Here is a 22,459-nt window from a genome sequence, read left to right as displayed (position 1 = left end):
GAATGGACTAACAGTTGCCAAAGGGAAAGGGGTTTGGGAAGGAAGGTGGGGAGGGAGGGATAAGGGAATTAAGGGGTATTATGATTAGCACACACAATATAGGAACATAGGGACATAGGGAAGAAAGTATAGCACAGAGAAGACAAGCAGTGACTCTATAGCATCTTACTATGCTGATGGACAGTGACTGTGATAGGGTATGTGATGGGGACTTAATAATAGGGGGTATGTAGTAACCACACGTTGCTCATGTGAAACATGAGCATAAGATTGTATATCAATGATACCTTAAAAAAAAAAAAAGATTACAATGACTTGAAGGCTACAGGTGAAGGAGCCAAAGATCTCTAACTATTTCATATCTCTTCAAAATACCACACAAATTCTAATCAATGACACCTCAAGTTTTCAACATTTTATTCCTATGAAAAACGCACAAGCTACTGTAGTGGCAGAGAGTAAAATAAATGTGCTAGAATGGATATAAAAATGTGAAGTATTCATCTATATTAATATAGCATACTAACAGGCAAGATCAGGACCAAAATTGGATTCCCAATTAACCCTTTTCCAAGTGAGTTTTTTTGTCTGTACAAAGTTCTACCACATTCAACATTAGTAAAAGGGTATCTTTATTTTCTTCTGGGATCTGAAAATGAGGGTATTCTAAAGTTCCACTAATGTTGTCAGCACTTATAGAAGGATTTATTTAAAAAGAAGCCCCCTATCACATAAACTTTTGAACAGAATACAATCTGCATGAAATTACTTGAATGGGCATAAAATGAACTTCCAGGTTGGTTTGTTTTTTAACTTCCTACTTTTTTCAAAGCATTTGTTACAGCTCTGGAAAGCCATGTGTAGAAGTGGTTCCTCCTACCAGGAATGTGCTTACTACAGAAATCGATGATACTCTAAATTGGTTTTCTAAAAGTTCCTGCAGGATTAATGCAAATACAAGGCTGTGACAACTGTGGAATGAACAAGCAGTACTGAAAATCTAGTCAAAAATGGCCACCAGTCATTTCAGTAGAACAGGTAATTTATATGTAAGTGAAACTTGAAAAGGATTCAAGACAATTCCTTCAGCTAAAGGAAGAACTTTTTCTTTATAACCAATCTCTTCCAATATTTTTTCCTATATTTTTCTTCTGTCTCTTAACTACTCTGTCCCACTAGAGCAGTTTCTGAAATCCTGAGGCTATGAAACAGTTCTGCATTGCTTTCATGTTCTGATTATCAACAAGGAATCAGTGTTAGAGGAATGATCACCAAGGCAGTAAAACAGACTTACTTTAGGAAGGCCTACAATGACCAAATTATGAAGGTCCTACCCTAAGTATATGACACCTGAGATTCCATGGGATACAGCATGAAAATCACTAAAACAGGAAACAAGGGAACACATAAAGGGGAGTGGGGGAAACTCATACTAAGATCATTAGTTGGTGTGTAAAGTAATTTTCAAATCTTAGGGCAATACTCTCTTACCTAATTACCAGAAACACCATAACACTTTTCTTAACTGGCATAAACACTGATTGCTAAATTAGCATGGATTTTTGAGAAAATATCTTGTCCCAGTTTTTATACAGATATTTGCAAATAAATAGCCCAAGGAATATAAAACTAAACCTATTTTAATGAAAACCTTATTTTATGATACCATATGAGATACAGAAATAGTAGCTACCAGTGGTTTTTTTTTTTTTTGCGTAAGCCATTTATTCGGTGTTATGACTTAAAATTACATTTGTTTTACATTAAATTATGAAGAGAAAGGATACATTTACCTAATCAAAGACATCTTGAACAGTAATTCTAGCATGAAAATTTATTAGTGGTTCTCAGCTTCAAAAATGTTTAAAAATTATTTCTTAAATGTCATACATTCTAAAATGTCTAACGAACATAGTAAAAACAGAAAAGATTAGTGGAAATTACTTGAATGGCAATGACAAAGCCAAATAGAAATGCTCAGTGGCACACATGTTTGCTAACTTCAAAGAACAGTGTAAGAGCCTTCTTAAAGGCAATAACCATTACTATGGGAAAAGCAGCTGTCACAAAGGCCAAGAGACAGCATGAAGTAGCTACTGACTTTCCAACTTACCATCTTCCTTTTCCTTTCTGCAATCTGCTCCTCTGATTCCATTTCTACTTCATTGCTAATGGGAGTTTTTTCTTCTATATCATCAATAAAATCTGGTTCCTGAAAGATCAAAATGACTGCTTTAGAAACTACTACTCCATCTACAAACTAGGGACTTACTGAACTAGTTTAAATGTCTTTGAATCACAATATAAAAATTAAACCTAGTTCACCATATAAAAATTACAAGCCTACTTAAATCTGTTTCAGAAGTTGAAAACAGGTTTCCTAATTCAAGAAACTGCAAAATCATTCAATCAAATAATTTTGCTTTTTAAAGTTCTAGTCAATAATTTTCTTATCAATAGATCCCACAGGTCAAATAAGATGGCATACTTTTCTGTTCAAATTCTTCCCAAAACATAAATTTTTTCACAAAACCCAATGCTTACAGATACCAAGTGCTCAATAAATGTTTGATTTAAAACTTAAGGGTAATTATTCCTACAAGATACTAGAGATGAGTAAGACCTTAATTTTGACATTTAAATGGTCCCTAACTTATGTGTTCTTAAGAGAATTTTCTCTCAAAAATCTTATTTGAATTTGGGTAAATATAGTAACCACACTGTTTTTTCATGTGAAACCTTCATAAGAGTATATATCAAACATACCTTAATACAAAAAATATCTTATCTGTCACCCTTGTAGAACTGATTTAATTATGTCCCAAATATTAAAGGAAACTTTAATGGATTAAGATTTTTAATAAGAACAGTTATTATGAACATAAGGACAGTACCATCTGGAAGAATTTTTTAAATTAACCAGTGTTAGAAAAATCTTGTATTCAGTTCTGCAAGTATGTGCTAGCTGAGTTAGTTCTTAATAATTTAACATATATTGTACACATTCTAACAAAATCTGTACTTTATGTTTGTAAGTACTTCATTAAATAACAGAATGGACTTAAAACTTTTAAACCATTTTACACCATTTACAACCAGCAACAAAAAAAGGGGTTAAAATATGACAAATTGTTTTCCTTTGTTAACTAGTCATTGGGAATCAGTACAGCACAGTTTGATACCTGATTATTTGATACTGATAGTCTCAGTGGAGAAAGCTTTCTTTGTTTAGCTTCTGGGCTCTTCATTTTGTTGGCTGTTCCTTCACAATCTAAAGTAATATTCTGATTTTGTGTATCCTTTTCTTTTGAAATATCCTTTTCTTTTTTTCCTTTTTTCCTTCTGGTCTCATAACCACTATTGATGTTTTCCGTGGATTCAGAGCTACGTTTTAGAACAGGGCACTCTGGATTTTCTTTGAGGCATGCACAGTCCACCTTGTACTTACTGAAAGACAGCCAGTTACAGATTTTTTCAAAATATGAAACAAACCATAAATTTTCTAATCCACTTTAAGCTGCAACTCCACAAAACTGTATTCTATCAGTAATTACATGCAATCCTTATTTTTCACTAATTTGCATTCCTGGTAGCTATCACAAAGGAAATTTCATTTTCTCATATAACAAAGTAATGATTAGAAGTTCATTTCTGACCAGAGACTGGGCCTTCAATCATAAAGATAACTAGTAATGGATTATAGAATGGAAAAGCAAAAAAAGAAACAATAAATTAAGACTGAGTCTTTTTAAGTAAAATGATGCTGTGGCTTCTTAAATAAGGCAAAAAAAAAAACAACATTCAATTTTCCCAGAGTGTTATATAAGGTGTATATACACACACACACACACACACACACACACACACACACACAGAATATGATAAAATACTAGCCTTAAATTTGATCTAAGTTAAATATGTTAGGTATAATAAATACCAAACCTTAACTATGTGTCTTATACTTTAAGGAATGATTTTAATAACCAAATTTCTTTAAAAAGCTACCTTGAGAACATGCTAAGTTATGATTTCATTGCACTCTCTCATCTTCACAGTAGGGATAATTATTACTCCCACTTTTACAGAAGAGACTGAAGCTCAGAGAAGGTTATCTTGTCCAAAGTCACATGGTTAATAAGTGGGAGGGACAGCATTCAAATATAGGTCTATGTGAGTCCGAAGCCCACACTTCTCATCTTTAATTTATTAACTCTCTGCCATCTTGGTAAAACCACAAAGGTTTAGTTCATTCATCTCTACAATACAGGCTAAGTATCCAAACCTGAGTTAATAATAAAAGGCTCCTATTTTGTATGTTTTTAAGTAGTTTAATGTTTGTTCATAGTAACAATAATGTACCTTTCCAAGTTTCTAATAATCCTCATTTATTTTCAACAGTGGTAGAAAGGTACAAGTCAACTGCCTAATTCTGTGAATTGGGTAGAACTCCAGCATTTATGGTTTACCCCCTATCTCCCCAAGCATGTATTAATAGAAAGTAGCTTGAAACTCTTCTTGGATGTTTTCTTTGATTTTAGGATAACAGAACTACAAATAATACTGATGGCAACTACTAGTGTTTACAAAGGACTTACTTTGTGCCAGGAACAGTTTTAAACACTTTTCATGGGCTAACTCATTCATTCTTCAAAACATTCCTGTTAGCTGAGTGTTATTATTGTTATTTATGATGTAATGAGGCACAAAGCAATGAGGAAAGTTGTCCAAGATAACACAGCTAATAATAAGGACCATGCCAGCCAGATTATGAAAAGCTCATATTCTTAAACACTATGGGACATCCTTTCAAAGCAAGGAGCAAAGAGCCATTATGCTAAATTTTCTACCTTCTGGGAGAGAAAGGGCTAAAAAGGAAAGGCTGAAGTTGTCATGATAAATCTGACTCCAGAAATCAAGTAGGGATGCATACTGAAGGAAGGAGGATTTCACAACAGAAAACATGATGGACATTAAAAACTTCAGCATTTAAAAGAGACCATAGAAAATTTAAAAAGTAAAAAAGAATGACTTGAAATGCTTATAATCCAAAAGAAACAGCCCTACCCCTCTAGCCCCCCCAAACATCAGTAAGATAAAGACTACTCAGCAGAAAAATGGACAGATGATTATTAAGGCAATTCATAAGAGAGGAAATCTAAATGATGAACACATAAAAGGACCCTTGGGCTTTTTATAAATGGTAATAAGGAAAATGGTAATTAAAAATATAAAAAAGATACCGATTCACATTGATAAGCATTAATTTTTAACGTGGTAAAGAAATAGAGCAAGGAAGGAAAGCTGTGGGAATATGAACTGGTCATCCACCCATGTCTGGTAAAAACTGAGGCTGTGCACACTCTACAACCCAGCACTTCCACTCCTTGGTCCTGCTCATGAAGAGAACACACGTGTAGTCAGGTTCAAAAAGCCACAGGAACATTTTTTGTAAATCTATAAGTTCAGCCATAGGAATAGATAAATGCCATCAGCAGTGAAAATAAACTAGAGCTACACAGAACAAAACTGAATCTCACGAGAGTAATGAATGAGAAAAGATGACTGCAAAATAATACAAATTATAATTCACATAAAAATTTAAAATATATAAAATATTAGATACTATTTAGGGACATATACATATCTAGTACAAGTGTTAATGCAACAAATTAAAGATGGCAGTTATCTCTGGCAAAGGGAAGAAGATACAATCTGGCTATTTAACATGAGGGACTTCAATGCATAATGTTTTATTTCTTGGTTTGGGAAGTAGGAACATGGGATACTTTTGTATTACAGTTTTCACATTAAATTATAAAAAATTTAAATTGAAGATTCTATACTCAGAATAAATTTTTTCCCCTTGTGTTTCAAAACAATAGTTCTCAAGAGTTTCCTTTAAAAATCTCCTTTCAATCAAACTAACCCTGTCAAATTTATACTGCAAAGAAAATCTGACACAATTTCTTTTGTTTTGAGAGGTAAAAAGTGAAATCATCGAATTGTACCTCCTAAAATACAAGAAAAGAAGGAAAAATTCTCACATAAACAAGGTCAGTGTTGTATAGCTGAATTAGGATTACTAAATATAATTACTATGAGCACTTACATTACAAGGAAGTTTGGAAAAGAACTAAGCAACAGTGGTGTAATAGAAGCTGATACCAAAATACTTGCTTTCAAGTACTTTTAATCACCTCAATTAAAAAAGCAATAACAATATCAAAATTATTAGGACAGTACAGAAGTACTTCAAAACAAGAAATAATCATATTTACAGCTTAAACTTACCAATTCCCATAATCAAAATCAAAGGCAATAGTAATTTCAGTTCCCTTTGGAATACTCTGTATAGAGTAAATGTAAAGATGGATGGTTCCATCTTCAATTTCATGCCTCACCTGTTAGTCAAAAAAAATACTTTATATAACTATAAATTATTTTCTGCTTTTAGAAGCATCCTGCAATTTTGAAAACTATCCAAAGCAATTCACAAATACAACATGGAAAATGTGCCATTAATTACAAGATTTATAATGATCAATCAGTGGTTATGAACTACAAAGGAGGTACACCAATGCAAGCTTGATGTAAGCTCTACAGTCTACCTAAAAAGAGAATACTGTATTTCATCAATTCTGATGCCTATTTTCTCCCCTTTCTAAATCTCTGAAATTCAGTTTTATAAGTGATGGCGTCTTTGATTTGATGAAATGCAGTAATGGTACAGTTAACGCTGTAGGACACTTTCTAGGATAGACACTGTTCAGGTACTTCAATGTGTCACCTTCTTTAGTCCTAACACTTTTTTATAGATAAAACTGAAGCACAGACAAGGTTACAAAGCTAGTAAGTCAAAGAGAAGACATGAATCTAGTAAAGTGTGGCTTCAAAACCTATACTCTAAAACTTTTTTTATTAAAGTATAGGGGACATATTATATTAGTTCAGGAGTATAACAGTGACTTGACCCTTACATATATTACAAAATGTTCACCACAGTAAGTGTAGTTACTGCCACCATTATCAATTTACTACAACATTATTGACTATATCCCCTGTGCTGTACTTTTCATCCCCATGACTAGTTTATTTTTATAACTGGAAGTTTGTACCTCTTGATCCCCTTTATCTATTTCACTTATCCCTCCATCCTCATTCCCCTCTGCAACTACCAGTTTGTTCTCTGTATGAGTCTCTTTATGCATTTTGTTCCTTTGTTTGTTTGCAAAACCTATACTCTTAACTGTAACACTGTATAACTGTAAAATTTAAAACATGTATTTTGGGATGTAGGAAGAACAGACCAGAAATATTATTTTATATTCCACACTAAGACATTTATACTAGCATGTATTGACTCTAGCTTTCAACTTTGTCATCTTACCTTGATAAAATGAGACCTTATAGTTGACCCTTGAACAACATGGGTTTGAACTGTGCAGGTTCACTTATATGCTGATTTTTTTCGGATAAATACAGTATAGTACTGTAAATGTATTTTCTCTTTTCTCTACCTTTATTATAAGAATATAGTATATAATATTTGTATGTTTATCAACTGTTACTATAAGGCTTCCAGTCAACAATCGGCTATTAGTTAATTTTGGGTGGGGCGGGAGTCAAAAGTTATACATAGATTTTTGACTGTGCAGAGGATTGGCACCCATAACCTTCACATTGTTCAAGGGTCAACTGTATTTGATCCATAAGCAGGACTTCTAGAATAAACAGAGGTCCAATATTTCTTCTTACAAGAAACATCACAATTTCTTCAATGTGCAAAGTAATTTCTATAAGTTTACCTCTGCATTGGGTGTACAAGAACGCCTGATGAAACGAGCCTCATTCCCAAAAGTCCTTGCATCAACACACATTTCCAGCCCATGAAATTTAGAATAGAATAAAACAAAAGGGTATGGTCTACAAAGAAAGAAATGCATTATAAAGTATTAACATTTTGAGTTTAAGAAACTTCTAAAAGACTCACAACTAAGTGAAGCCAAGCTTTGAACACAGGCAATCTGAAATCAGAATCAATTCTTAACCACTAGGCCAGTTCATGCTAGTAAGATTTTTACCTGCTCCTGCAACCTTGCCTACATCAAACGTAATTAATTGAAGGTATAATTATTCAAATTTACAAAGAAAGATAAAAAGGGAGTAACTACTAATTTTACTGAGGGTTCATAATTGGATGCCTTTAAAGACCCTATATCTCCTGCATTTAAGTGTTTGATTTATAGCACTGTTTCAGGTCAAATCTGCTATATACAAGGGAAGGATTCTTGTATATCTTTTGTATCTTAAGTAAAAACTCAAGTTATGAACAAGTTAACAATTATGGTATATAGACTGAGCATGTTATCTCCCTAGAGATACAAACATACCTCAGAGAAGCAATGGATCACATCAATTCCTCCCTGCCAAAATCACAAATAGAAGAGGCCTCCAAAGCCATTCCAGAACCAAGAAAGTGGGAGTTGAAAGTGATGGCAAATGTAAGACCAACTCTTAAGATCCTCTAGAGAAGGAGTTTTGCCTGTGGTCACCAGTGGTCTTTTCAGGTTCTAGCAATTATGTGACAAGGAATTAGGAAAGGTCCTGGACGCAAAGGGTTCCTTATAGTCTCAGGTAATCAAAGTTTTGAATTAACATCTACCTATATTGCTGCAGTTTATCTTTGAAATAAATTGTTTTAGGACTGTCAGCAAGACAGAGATGGGTAAGAGACTGAGGGATATATCTGCATTTTTTATGTTGTATCTTATTATAATTCAAAAGTTACTGTTGGTTGAAACTACAAATTCAACAGTAGTCACTACTGTTCAACTACACTACAGTTTTTAATATTAAAACAATCACTTAGGAAAACAAAATACTATAAAATCAGCATCTTTAAAACAAAAATTCAATACTTAATACAGAAAACATGGGAAAATAAATTAATATACCTTTTAAAGAAATATCCATTTGCTTCAAACTGCTCTCTTAGCATAAACTTTCCTCTGTATTCAATGATAAGTGCATCAGGAGGCAGATCTTTTGCAGATTTCAGAATTTTTTTATTTTTTTGTATATGGCTCTAAAATCAGAGAAATGTTGACATTAATTAAGCCTGACTGCTTTCAGTCTAAAATATACAGTAGAAAAGGTTTTTGTTTTATAATTTTTTGGCAAATATTTACCTCTACAGGAGGTTTGAAGAGCAAATTGTTGGTGCTCAACTCTGATTTATTTATCTCTTTTTTGTCATTTCCATTGCCTAATCTCAGAGCTATTCTTTGTGCCTCCCTCTGAACACCCTCACTATACTGGTTATTATTTGCCTCTTCATATCGATCCATCCATGCTTTGATTTTTGTCTCCCATCCAAAATTCGAACCATCAGATGAAGGATCAATCTCTGGAGCTGAACCCTAAAATAAGAGCAAACTAAGTATTAATATCTGGACTTAGAGTTACTTATACACACACAAATAACAATTTATATAAAAGAATACAACACGAACTAGAAATAATGTTGGGCTTTCCAAGTAGATCCTAGTGAAAAGAAGACACAAATGAGCAGCCTAGTACATTTTCAGACTGCGTATCAGACAAATGAGCTGGAAGAATAAAGGAAGCCAAATTAAGTTGGAATAGCAGAAATTAAAACTTCAGAATCAGTGTAGCCAAATGGAAGTAATCAATAAAATTGCAAATACTCAAAATTTTAGAGTCATTGCCAGCTAATGGCTAAAAGGGGGCATATGAGATTTTTTTATTTTAGAGACTGCCAATATCTACCCTGTGCTCCTAGTTCTTATATAATACAACAACTTCAACATGTTTTATATCAAAAATATACTTTGGTGTCTTAATTTAGTCTAATTCTAAGATCTATAATCAATTGTCAACATGATAAATCTGACATGAGTATAAATGTCTCACACAATGTGAAATGAACCAAAAGTTCATAGCCTAAATTCATGGGTCATAATGAGGGCATTAATTGTGGGAGGGGATTAAGTGCTTGCTCCTCCTTTATACCCCTTTTAAAATCTGTAAGAATGCAAAATGCCAAGTAGTAAAAAGTTACCACCTCTCTTCTTTTTAAATTGAAGTACAGTTGACATATACAATCTTATATTAGTTCCAGGTACACAACACAGTGGTTCAACAGTTACCACATTATTAAATCCTCACCACCACTACTACAGACACTATCTGTCAATATAGAAAGATGTTAACAGAATCATTGACTATATTCTCCATGCTGTACTTCCATCCTTGTGACCAACTTATGTTATGATTAAGAATTTTTATGCCCCTTTATCCCACTCATTCTCCCCACCCACCCACCCACCCCATCATCTCCCCCATGGTAACCACTAGTTACTTCTGAATGTCCTATGAGTCTACTGCTATTTTATTCACTTTGTTTTGTGTTTAGATTCCTATGGTGAAATCATATGGTGCCTGTCTGCCTGGCTTATTTTATTTAGCACAGTACCCTCTAGCCCATCCATGTTGTCACAAATGGCAGGATTTCCTTTTTATGGCTGAATAATATTCCACTGTGTATATGCATTACTTACTCTTTATCCATTCACTATTCATGGACACTTTGGTTACTTCCATATGTTGTATTGTAAATAATGCAGTGGTAAACACATGGGTGCAAGTATCTTTTCGAATCAGGTATTTTGTTTTCAGGTACATTCCTAGAAGTGGAATTACTGGGTCATATGGTATTTCTATTTTTAGTTTTTTGAGGAACCTCCATACTGCTTTCCACAGTGGTTGCACCAACTGACATTCCCACCAACAGTGTAGGAAGGTTCCCATTTCTCCACATCCTCACCAGCATTTGTTATTTCTTGTCTTTTTAGATAGTGGCCATTCTAGAACTGGTGTGAGGTAATACCTCACTGTGGTTTTGATCTGAACTTCCCTGATAGCAATATGGAACATCTTCTGATGTGCCTATTGGCCATACCACCTCTCTTCTTAATAACTTATGAAACAAAAAGGGAGCCCTTTTCTCATTGGAATACAAGTTCATAGAAAGGCATAATTACCACACATTAAAAAAAATATTAAAACCTGGACTCCCACAATTAATCCTTATTTACAGTTGGGAAGAAAATCAATTAACACAGATAAGAACAACATATTTTATTTTATTGTTACTATATTTCAAATTTATAATGGATTTAACATATGAGAGAGATTTCAATTTAGTTGCAAATGCTGTTCATCAGTTTTTTTCTATAATATTGAATACCTCAGAAACAGATTTCTCTAATATGTATAACCTGTGCAATTTTAAACTCTCATATAAATTTCATGAAGATCCTTATAAATCCTGTTAGACATGAACATGTGTACAGTGACACTAAATTTACCATCAGTTTACCTTCCATGTAAGTAACTCATTTTTATTACAAAAAGTTATCATTCTTTTCTACAATGAGAAAAACTATGTTAAGTTGCTCAACTATTTGATAGGGGTAGATCAATATTACCAACTGATACTTTATATGTGATATTATACATCATAATGGTGACTTGATAAAGAAAAGATTTTTACATGAAATTCTACATTTTAAGGCTTTCCTCAGCTTTATTAAAGAATATCCAATTTTTACATTTTTCTTTCTTTTTTGTCTGCCTCCCCCCCCCAGTACTCTCCTAACCTGGTATGTATTTAATATTTCTCTTCTATATCTCTTGAGCCTTATAAATACCACAGAATTATTTACTGAAAGAGAAGTATCTTAAGGAGATAGCTTCAGATTAATGAAAAGATATTTTTAAAGATGCACAAAGCATTTTTAAATTTTACTTCCTAATGGAAACTCATCCCATGCTCTTGGCTAGGAATAATTAATATCGTCAAAATGGCCATCCTGCCCAAAGCAATATACAGATTTGATGCAATCCCTATCAAACTACCAACAACATTCTTCAATGAACTAGAACAAATAGTTCAAAAATTCATATGGAAACACCAAAGACCCCAAATAGCCAAAGCAATCCTGAGAAGGAAGAATAAAGTGGGGGGCATCTCGCTCCCCAACTTCAAGCTCTACTACAAAGCCACAGTAATCAAGACAGTTTGGTACTGGCATAAGAACAGAGCCACAGACCAGTGGAACAGAATAGAGACTCCAGACATTAACCCAAACATATATGGTCAATTAATATTCGATAAAGGAGCCATGGACATACAATGGGGAAATGACAGTCTCTTCAACAGATGGTGCTGGCAAAACTGGACAGCTACATGTAAGAGAATGAAACTGGATTACTGTCTAACCCCATATACAAAAGTAAATTCAAAATGGATCAAAGACCTGAATGTAAGTCATGAAACCATAAAACTATTAGAAAAAAACATAGGCAAAAATCTCTTGGACATAAACATGAGCGACTTCTTCATGAACATATCTCCCCAGGCAAGGGAAACAAAAGCAAAAATGAACAAGTGGGACGATATCAAGCTGAAAAGCTTCTGTACAGCAAAGGACACCATCAATAGAACAAAAAGGTACCCCACAGAATGGGAGAATATATTCATAAATGACAGATCTGATAAAGGGTTGACATCCAAAATATATAAAGAGCTCATGCACCTCAACAAACAAAAAGCAAATAACCCAATTAAAAAATGGGCAGAGGAACTGAACAGACAGTTCTCCAAAGAAGAAATTCAGATGGCCAACAGACACATGAAAAGATGCTCCACATCGCTTGTCATCAGAGATATGCAAATTAAAACCACAATGAGATATCACCTCACACCAGTAAGGATCACCACCATCCAAAAGACAAACAACAACAAATGTTGGTGAGGTTGGGGAAAAAGAGGAACCCTCCTACACTGCTGGTGGAAATGCAAATTAGTTCAACCATTGTGGAAAGCAGTATGGAGGTTCCTCTAAAAGCTCAGAATAGAAATACCATTTGACCCAGGAATTCTACTCCTAGGAATTTACCCTGAGAATGCAGCACTCCAGTTTGAAAAGGACACATACGCCCCTATGTTTATCGCAGCACTATTTACAATAGCCAAGAAATGGAAGCAACCTAAGTGTCCATCAATAGATAATGGATAAAGAAGATGTGGTACATATACACCATGGAATATTATTCAGCCATAAGAAGAAGACAAATCCTATCATTTGCAACAACATGGATGGAGCTAGAGGGTATTATGCTCAGTGAAATAAGCCAGGCAGAGAAAGGCAAGTACCAAATGATTTCACTCATATGTGGAGTATAAGAACAAAAAACTGAAGGAACAAAACAGCAGCAGAATCACAGAACCCAAGAACGGACTAACAGTTACCAAAGGGAAAGGGTCTGGGCAGGAGGGGTGGGAAGGGAGGGATAAGGGCAGGGAAAAAAAGGGGGCTTTATGATTAGTATGTATAATGTGGGGTGTGGCATAGGGAGGGATGTGCAATACAGAGAAGACAAGTAGTGATTCTACAGCATCTTACTAAGCTGATGGACAGTGACTGTAATGGGGTTTGTGGGGGGGGACTCGGTGATGGGGGGAGTCTAGTAATCATAATGTTCTTCATGTAATTGTAGATTAATGATAATTTTTAAAAAAAGAAAAAAATTTTACTTCCTTAGTCACTTATCTATGTAATAAACAAAAGTATCTCAGTTAAGTAAAAGATGTTCGTTCCTCAATAAGCCTGCTATTGAAGTGATTAAATACATTGGGAAGAAAAAGAACCTGCTGAAGTATCAATAGTTCCAACAGCTTAATTCCAAACTTTTTCAGACTTTTTAATTTTTTGTCAGAGAAAATTCCATAAATCCAAGTTCAATGTAGTAAATATAAAATCCCCAACTTTAACATAAGAATACTTGATGAAACTCTGGGCTTGCAGTATGTTGAGTGACACAATGTATTGATATGCTTGAAAGAGAATTATAAAACTATGCAAGAATCATCAATGGACAGCTATTTAATTATTTTTTTTCCAGGAATGTGGAATAATGATAATTATTATACTTCATATACTCTGGGGACAACAGACTAGAACATGCTCCGCACATCCTATTTTAATATCTGACAACCTGAGAATCCCATTGTCCTTTACCACCTAACCTAGAAAGCTCAAGTAACACTGTATAGCTGATCTGTGTGATCCAGTACAAAGCTACCTTTTGGGGTAAGAGCTGAGTAGCCTGGCTTTTCTCAGTAATCATGGCATCTACAAAATTGAGGATATACTCTAATTCACAGCACAGTTGATCCATTTGTACTTACACAGTGGATCTATGGTGATTTTATATATTTTTTAACAACCACTTGACTAAATCTCTCCCTACTATGCTAAGAGTAAATTTTCAAATTCCAAACTATGAGTTTGTATTCCTATGTCTAGCATACCACTACAAAGTGGAACTGGAGGCATGAAACACAATGATAACTGAAATTTAATAACCCAAAATTAGAAACTGCTTATATACCTCCTCCGCTTGCTTAATGTTTTAACAGTGTTAATAAACTCAAAGAGTGGTAAATTAATCTAATTATAATTCTGTAATGCTGCCACCTGGTAAAGATAAGCAGCAATGAAATGACATTATGGACAAGCAATCACTTAGGAAACTCATGAATAACTGACAATTGACAATAAGGGCTTAAATTTAATGTATTTACCTTAACTCTTGATGATTTCCTAGATCCTTCACGAAAGGCCTGAAACAAAATGGAATTCTGAGTTTGTCTTTTAGAACTGGATATAACTAACATTTAAACATCAATCAGTTCACTGAAGCTTTTTACTGAAGTCTCATAATAATTAAATGTTTAGATATAACCAATATTACCAGAACTAAGGGAGTATTTAAGTAAATAAAGTCATCTATTAGTGTACTATTCTACTATTAAGTAGAATGCAGACTATGTAAGAATATGAAAATATGAATAACGCAAAATGGATTGAAGCAGAAAAAGAGGATAAACTTAGAGAAATTAGCACTAAGAAGACATTACTGCACTACTGTGAGGTAATGAAAGTTTACAATGGGTTTGTAGAAGAAAAGGGAAGAAAAAATAATACATTGAAGAGACATTCCAAAGAAAAAAATCAACAGTACTTTTGAGAATAAACCCGAATGTTAAAGACTAAAGATGACTTAATAGATTTTTGAGCCTACATAATGACTGTGCTGCTGAAACAAAAAAAGAATTTGAAGGATGGCCAAAGAAGATATGTTTGGTTTGGAGAGAAAACACAGGAATGTTTAATTAAGCTTATATTCTGCCACCTTTTCTAGCTAAAATCCATCACTCTCCTGCCTTTCCTGTAAAACTTATTAGCTCCCACCACTTCTTCCTAACTATGCATTAAAAAAAAAAAGGAAATACTTACTTTTTTACATTTTGAAATGTTTTGTTCTTTCTCCCCACTTTTTTTCCTTCTTTTATCATTAACCTTGGAAACTCTTGAAGCAGTTAAAGTAATTGATGTTGGAGTATGCTGAAATGCAGTATATAATTCCACAGGGACCTCATCACCACTCTCAGTTGCACTGGTATCACCATCTTCAAAAGCAAAATAAAAATAATTGCACATTTAATACTCTATTTCAAACAATAATCCAGCATTCCACATGACAAGCTATTCTAGCTCCATCTTCCTTGAAAATTAAACACTTTTTTTCATTTCCTCACTTATCTTACTCATAGTAAGATAAACAAGTATAATTTCTCATTTATTATTTAGCTATATAGGTCTAATGACACAGGTACTATGACTGTGTAAAACAAGAACTTACACATATTGCCAATGGAAATCCAAAATTACCTATAAAGGGGAATTTAGCCATATGAAGTAAAATTCTGTATGTACTTACCCTTTCCTTCAGCAATCCCATTTCTAGGGATTTATCCAAAGATAAAATGGCAAAAGTAAAAAAAAGGCTTATTCAAGGAGGTTTCATTGAAGGTACTTTTTGTAATAACAAAACAAAACAAAAAATACTGGAAACCCAAATGTCCATCAAACAGGAATAGTTCAAAAAACTATGATCACTCAAAACCAGTTGTATTTGGTATCAACATGTTTCAACCCAATATGAAAGTTGTAGCATATGTTAGAATACTTCTAAGTTCTGTTCCTAAAAATAAACTACTACTCCACATGGTGAACTAATGGTTCGCCATCTTTCTGAAGAGCAAACATTCTTTAAACCAGTAGGTTACCTAAATGCAGAAAAATATGGATGATTTAAATTTTTATTTACTTTTTTCTAGTTTCCATATTTCCTAAAATAAATACCTTCCTATTTTATAATCTGTAAAAAACAGTATTTAAAATCTATACTTGAGATTGTAAATTATATATACGATCAACATCCATCAGTAAGGTGTTTATATCTGACTGAAAACATGCAGGCCACTTATTCTCTCAATCACACTAATTTTAATTTAGTAAAGATCCTTTTCACCCACCTGACATATTTTCCCTTTTCCGGCGTTGTAGTAGCACCGCCCTCTCTTTATCCAAACTCCTACATTAAAACATTAACATGATCATATATCAAACAGCCATAACTTCAGATATAAAGAGATCTGTTTTAAATGTGATAAACTTTACAACTGCTCTAATGTTCTTACTGAAAAATCAACAGTATAAAATATATACACTATTGCTTGCCTTACATTTAGATTTTATCTAGCATAATTAGCAGTAGATGCCAGTTAATGACTATTGCATTCTTTAAGAAAATAATTTTTTACCTAAGAAACTGGTATATTTGTTTTTCAAATTAAGTATTTAAAGCAAGAAGTCTGGGGAAAAATAATGTTAATAATGTATTTAAAAATCACAAGTTAGATTTCTTAAAATAAATGTTCAGCACAGAATTAGAATCTATTTGCATTATAACTACTTGTCTAAAATTATTTCCACTTTTGAAATAATAAACACTAAACATTTAATATTGAAGCAAAATCTTCTGTTAACCTCCCCTAGCCTCCACTAATGAACTGTATTATTCATAGTAATTATTTTATTTTGTTCCCCAATATTTTTACTGTCCAAACTTATTAGTCTAGAAGTCAATTTAACACTAGATACTTAGGTGGAAGGATAAGGGCTTTATACTAAAATGTCTACAACTCAGTAACAGGCCTGCCTGAGTATCTACTAGGACATGTAACTCATGTAACTATCATAGCATCACTGATAACTATCCTACTTTCTAAAGAAAAAGCAGATATTGTTCAACTGACTGCCCTCCCTAATGGTCAGTTTGTGACCAATTGTTCTTGAATTCATCAACAGATACTTAGCCCATAAAACACTATCTGGCAAAAGGCTAGTAAATATCCAAAACTACAGTAACCAAAACAATTTGGTACTGGCACAAGAACACACCCATAGATCAAAGGAACAGAATAGAGAGCCCAGATATATACCCATCCATATATGGTGAGTTAATATATGATAAAGGATCCATAAATATACAATGAAGGAAAAGACAGCCTCTTCAATAACTGGTGTTGGGAAAACTGGACAGCTACATGCAAGAGAATGAAAATGGATTATTGCCTAACTTCATACAGAAAAGTAAACTCAAAATGGATCAAAGACCTGAATGTAAGACATGAAACTATAAACTCATGGAAGAAAACATAGACAAAAATCTCTGGAACGTAAGTATAAACAATTTTTTCCTAGACACATCTCAGGCAAGGGAAACAAAATAAAAAATAAACAAGTAGGACTACAATCAAACTAAAACGCTGTACAAGAGAAGACAAGTAGTGACTCTGTGGCATCTTACTACACTGATGGACAGTGTCTGCAATGGAGTAGGTGGGGGGGACTTGATAATATAGTTGAATGTAGTAACCACATTGTTTTTCTTGTGAAACCTTCAAAAGAGTGTATATCAATGATAACTTAATAAAAAAAAAAAAAAAGCTCCTGTACAGCAAAGGACAGCATCGGCAGAAAAAGTCACCCTACAGTATGAGAGAATATATTCATGAATGACATATCTGATAAGGGGTTAACATCCAAAATATATAAAGAACTCACATGCCTCAACACCCAAAAAGCAAATAACCTGATTAAAAGATGGGCAGAGGAGCTGAACAGACACTTCTCCAAAAAAGAAATTCAGATGGCCAATAGGCACATGAAAAGATGCTCCACATCCCTAATCATCAGAGAAATGCAAATTTAAAAAACCACAATGAGATATTACCTCACACAGGTTAGGATGGCCAACATACAAAACACAAACAACAACAAATATTGGTGAGGATGTGGGGAAAGGGGAACCCTCCTACACTGCTGGTAGGAAGGTAAATTAGTTCAACCTTTGTGGAAAGCAGTATGGAGGTTCCTCAAAAAACTAAAAATAGAAATATCATTCGACCCAGTAGTTCCACTTCTAGGAATTTACCCAAAGAAGATTAAATTCCTGATATGAAAAGATATATGCATCCCTTTGTTTACTGCTGTACTATTTAAAATAGCCAAGATTTGGAAGCAACCTAAGTGTCCATCAATGGATGAATAGATACAGAAGAAGTGGTATATATACACAATGGACTATTATTCAGCCATTAAAAAAAGAAAGAAATCCTGTCCTTTGTGACAACATGGATGGATTTAGAGTTTATTACGCTCAGTGAAATAAGCCAGACAGAAAAAGACAAATACAATATGATTTCACTTATTTGGGGAATATGAATACAAAGCAAAACAAAATGACCAAAACAGCAGTAGACTCATAGACAATGAGAAGTGACTAGTGGTTACCATGGGGGAGGGTTTGGGGTAGGTGGGTGGGAAGGGTGAGAAGGATATAGGGGTACAAAAATTCTCAGTCATAATGTAGGTTGGTCACAGGGAGTATACAGCATGGAGAATACAGCCAGTGATTTTGTAACATCTTCCTATGTTGACAAATAGTAGCTCTATTAATGGGGGTGAAGATTTAATGACATGGGTAGCTGCTGAACCACTATGATGTATAATTGAAACTAATATAAGATTGTATTATCAATTAAAAAAAGGCTAGCAAGTATCATAACAGAAAAACCTTACTCATAATAAATGCAAAGCATTTATTATACATAATAAATGCAAAGCATAGTATACTATTATACTATGAATACCTTTTTTCCAAGCCTTGCCTAGTAAACTGGCAAAACTTCAAGTCTTTCAAACATTCTTTTGTCAAGGCTTGGAAAAATAGGCATGCTTATCCTTTACTGGTGGGAACTCAAAATTGTACAGCTCCTACCAGAGGGGGAATTTAGCAATATCTGGCAAAGCTTTACATATAAATATATCCTTCTACTGAACAATTCCACTTCTATTTGCAATTACAAAAGGCTGGAAACAATTCAAATGCCTCCTCAAAGGGGACTGAATAGTAACTATAGAACATGAAAAAGATGGAACATCTTGAAACTATAGAAAAAAATGAGTCTATCTCTATATACTGCTCTGAAGTGATCTTCAGCATATATTTTTAAGAGAAAACAAGGAATGTGGCAAAAACTCTATAATACACTACCACTTACCTGAGGTAAGACAAGGAATACAAATACATAATTACGAATACAAATACATAATTACATATCTATTTCTAATAAGAAAACAAAAAATGCAAGGAATAATTTTTTTTATTCTTACTTCTTGGGTGGAAGGAACAGGGACAGAAGTTTGACTTATTTGAACATACCTTGTCTTAAACATTTGACTATAAAACGATGGACTACTTCTTACATAATTATATAAGTATATAACTATATATACTTGTATATATAGTAAAGTTTGAAAAGTAGCCCTTAAAAATAAAAAATATTTGGATTACGTATACATTTCTGGTAGGGAATATAAAATGGTACAACCACTCTGCAAAACAGTTTAACAATTTCTCTTAAAACTAAACATCCAACTGCCATATGACCAAGCAATTACAGTTTGATATTTATCTCAGAGAAAACAAAAACTCAGATTCACACAACTTGCATATGAGTATACATAGTAACTTTATTTGTAATAGAAAAAAAGTGGAAAAGACCCAATTGTCCTTCAATGGGTGAATGGTTATACAACCTGTGGTACATATGTACCACTGAAAACTAATCAGCAATAAAAAAGAAATACTGTTATATGCAACAAATTGGCTGGCTCTCCAGAGAATTATGCTGAGTAAAAATATCCAGTCCCAAAGGTCACATACTGTATGATTCCATTTATGTAACATTTTTAAAAATGACAAAATTACAGAAATGGAGTATAGATTAGTAGTTGCTAAAGGTCAGGGATGGAAGGAGTGGTAAGAGATGGGAAATGGGTATGGTCGTAAAAGGCAACATGAGGCATCTTCCTGATGGAAATGTTTTGTATCTTGACTGTATAGTGTCAATATCCTGGTTGTGATACTGTATTAATAGTTTTGCAAATGTTACCAGTGAGGGAAATTGGGTAAAGGATACATAGGATCTCTGCATTATTTCAGAACTGCATATGAATCTACAATTAACTCAAAAGGTTTAATTTTTTTAATTAAAAAACTAATAACCTAATTAATATAAGTGTGGATCCAGTTGGTGTTATAACCACATAGTAAAATTCTTTCAAGGGACTTTACATTCAACAAATTAACTATACACTCCTTGTGGAAAATATCTTAAGAAAAAAAAAAGTTCTAAACTGTTTTACATAATCATATTATTGGTGCTAGTGTTGGCATCATTACTCTGAGACTGTTGTATTCTTCTGTGGAATTAAGCAATCAGTAATTATGTGAGATTCTAATTATATTATTGTCTGTGTTGCCAAGAACCAGGCTAAAAGGAGATAATGACGGAATACAGAAATGGTTAAATGAAAGCCTTGTATTCCTAAATTTAAGTTGAATTATCAGTATACACTTATGTGTTTTATCTTAAAAATAAACAAGTAGACAAGACATATTCCCTAGCTTTGTCTAAGAAAAAGACTTAGGAACAGTGACCAATCCAGGGAGTACCACTAGCTCTCAGATTCCAGTCTTGAAAACCAACTCTGAGTCTGGGGCACAGAAGTGTAAGATAAGCTTGAGACATCTTGTCATACCAGATAGCACAACAACTATCAAGTACCATTAGAGTACTGTCAAAAGGACTCAAACACCAACCTGAGGAGATTCCCATGCTTTGTGGGAAAAACTTTGTGACCAAAAAAGTGACAAAATTTGAATATCAATCAGAATAATAACTGCAACAGACTGACATACAGTATGTTTAAATCCAAGTTCATAATATCTTTCCATTATTATGAAAACTAGTAAATAAAGTTTAAGAATCAACAAGCATTTATCCTGCCTTTCTTCACTGAAATATACACCTTAAAAGAAATGAACAGTTAATATGAGGAAGTTTGTTGCTATAGAAGTATTCCAGTTAATAAGTTATGAACAGTAAAAATAACATTTACAACCCCTAATAAATTAATGGATATATAGAATGACTATTAATGGGTTACTCACAGAGACAACTAGACATTATGTGCCACCTGACAGAACAGTCTATGAACTATTTTTTTAACAAAAAAAATTGAACCTAAATATGATTACCTTTTTACAGAAATATAGACAGAGAAACCTCTTAAATCACGATAATGAATCAGCTAACTCATCAGGATAAACAATTTGGTTCCTTAGAGAAACACACTGCAAAGGACAGGGGGTTGGTGGGAAAGGGGGAGCAGGTTTAAGATTACTAGAGACTTAGATATGTATATCATCCAATCAACATTTTGACAGTGGCTGACTGTTCCTTAGAGAAACACACTGCAAAGGACAGGGGGTTGGTGGGAAAAGGGGAGCAGGTTTAAGATTACTAAAGACTTAGATATGTATATCATCCAATCAACATTTTGACAGTGGCTGAATAATAGATTTTGCTGCATGTATAATAATGGTTTTGTGGTTACAAGGCTTTTTTTAAGATTTTTTTTTTAGATATATACTGAAATACATAAGGATACATAAGAATGAAATAATGCAGCTGGGATTTGCAATAAAGTAATGTATGAAGGGAAAAAAATACGTGGCAGTGACTGATAACTGTTGAAGAACGGTGGTGATAACACGTGGGTTCATTATACTATTTTACTCTTACTAAGCTTGAAATGTCCATAATAATAAGATTTTAAAACCATTAAAAAGACATGGGAAAAAAACGATATTACTGCAAATAGGTGGAACAATAGTATATACCTACAAAATTCTGTAACTAAAGGAATGGCCTTATAGTAACTCTTTAACATAGTGCATTCCAGTGAAAAAAGATGCCATCACTTCGATGTGTATCATTAGTAAAGTAAAAACCCTAAAAAGTAAACCTAGACACATTATCAACAGTTGTCTTTATTTCAGAGATGTCGGAATAAAAAATTAACATAAAAATGAAAAGTGTATCTTAGAATTG

General features: G+C 33.5%; 1 protein-coding gene across 5 annotated transcripts in view; it reads right to left on the bottom strand.

Annotated features, from left to right (window-relative positions):
- The window catches only part of KMT2E (lysine methyltransferase 2E (inactive)), a 96,761-nt gene that overhangs the window by 19,060 nt on the left and 55,242 nt on the right, over positions 1-22,459 (bottom strand). For 4 of the 5 annotated variants that reach the window (XM_017662727.3, XM_017662725.3, XM_017662726.3 and 1 more), the window contains 9 exons: positions 16,469-16,527; positions 15,387-15,559; positions 14,672-14,710; positions 9,189-9,419; positions 8,955-9,085; positions 7,806-7,923; positions 6,292-6,401; positions 3,183-3,447; positions 2,114-2,212 (listed from right to left, as the gene is read on the bottom strand). In XM_017662727.3, the coding sequence (XP_017518216.2) occupies positions 2,114-2,212; positions 3,183-3,447; positions 6,292-6,401; positions 7,806-7,923; positions 8,955-9,085; positions 9,189-9,419; positions 14,672-14,710; positions 15,387-15,559; positions 16,469-16,527 (1,225 nt within the window). The remainder of the gene's footprint in view (positions 1-2,113; positions 2,213-3,182; positions 3,448-6,291; positions 6,402-7,805; positions 7,924-8,954; positions 9,086-9,188; positions 9,420-14,671; positions 14,711-15,386; positions 15,560-16,468; positions 16,528-22,459) is intronic. The other variant, XM_037003568.2, reaches the window with a different exon arrangement.

This window comes from Manis javanica, chromosome 6 (assembly GCF_040802235.1).
Source record: "Manis javanica isolate MJ-LG chromosome 6, MJ_LKY, whole genome shotgun sequence".
Classification (NCBI taxonomy): Eukaryota; Metazoa; Chordata; class Mammalia; order Pholidota; family Manidae; genus Manis; species Manis javanica.
Note: the sequence above shows the minus strand (reverse complement) of the source record. Positions and strands in the feature narration are given on the sequence as shown.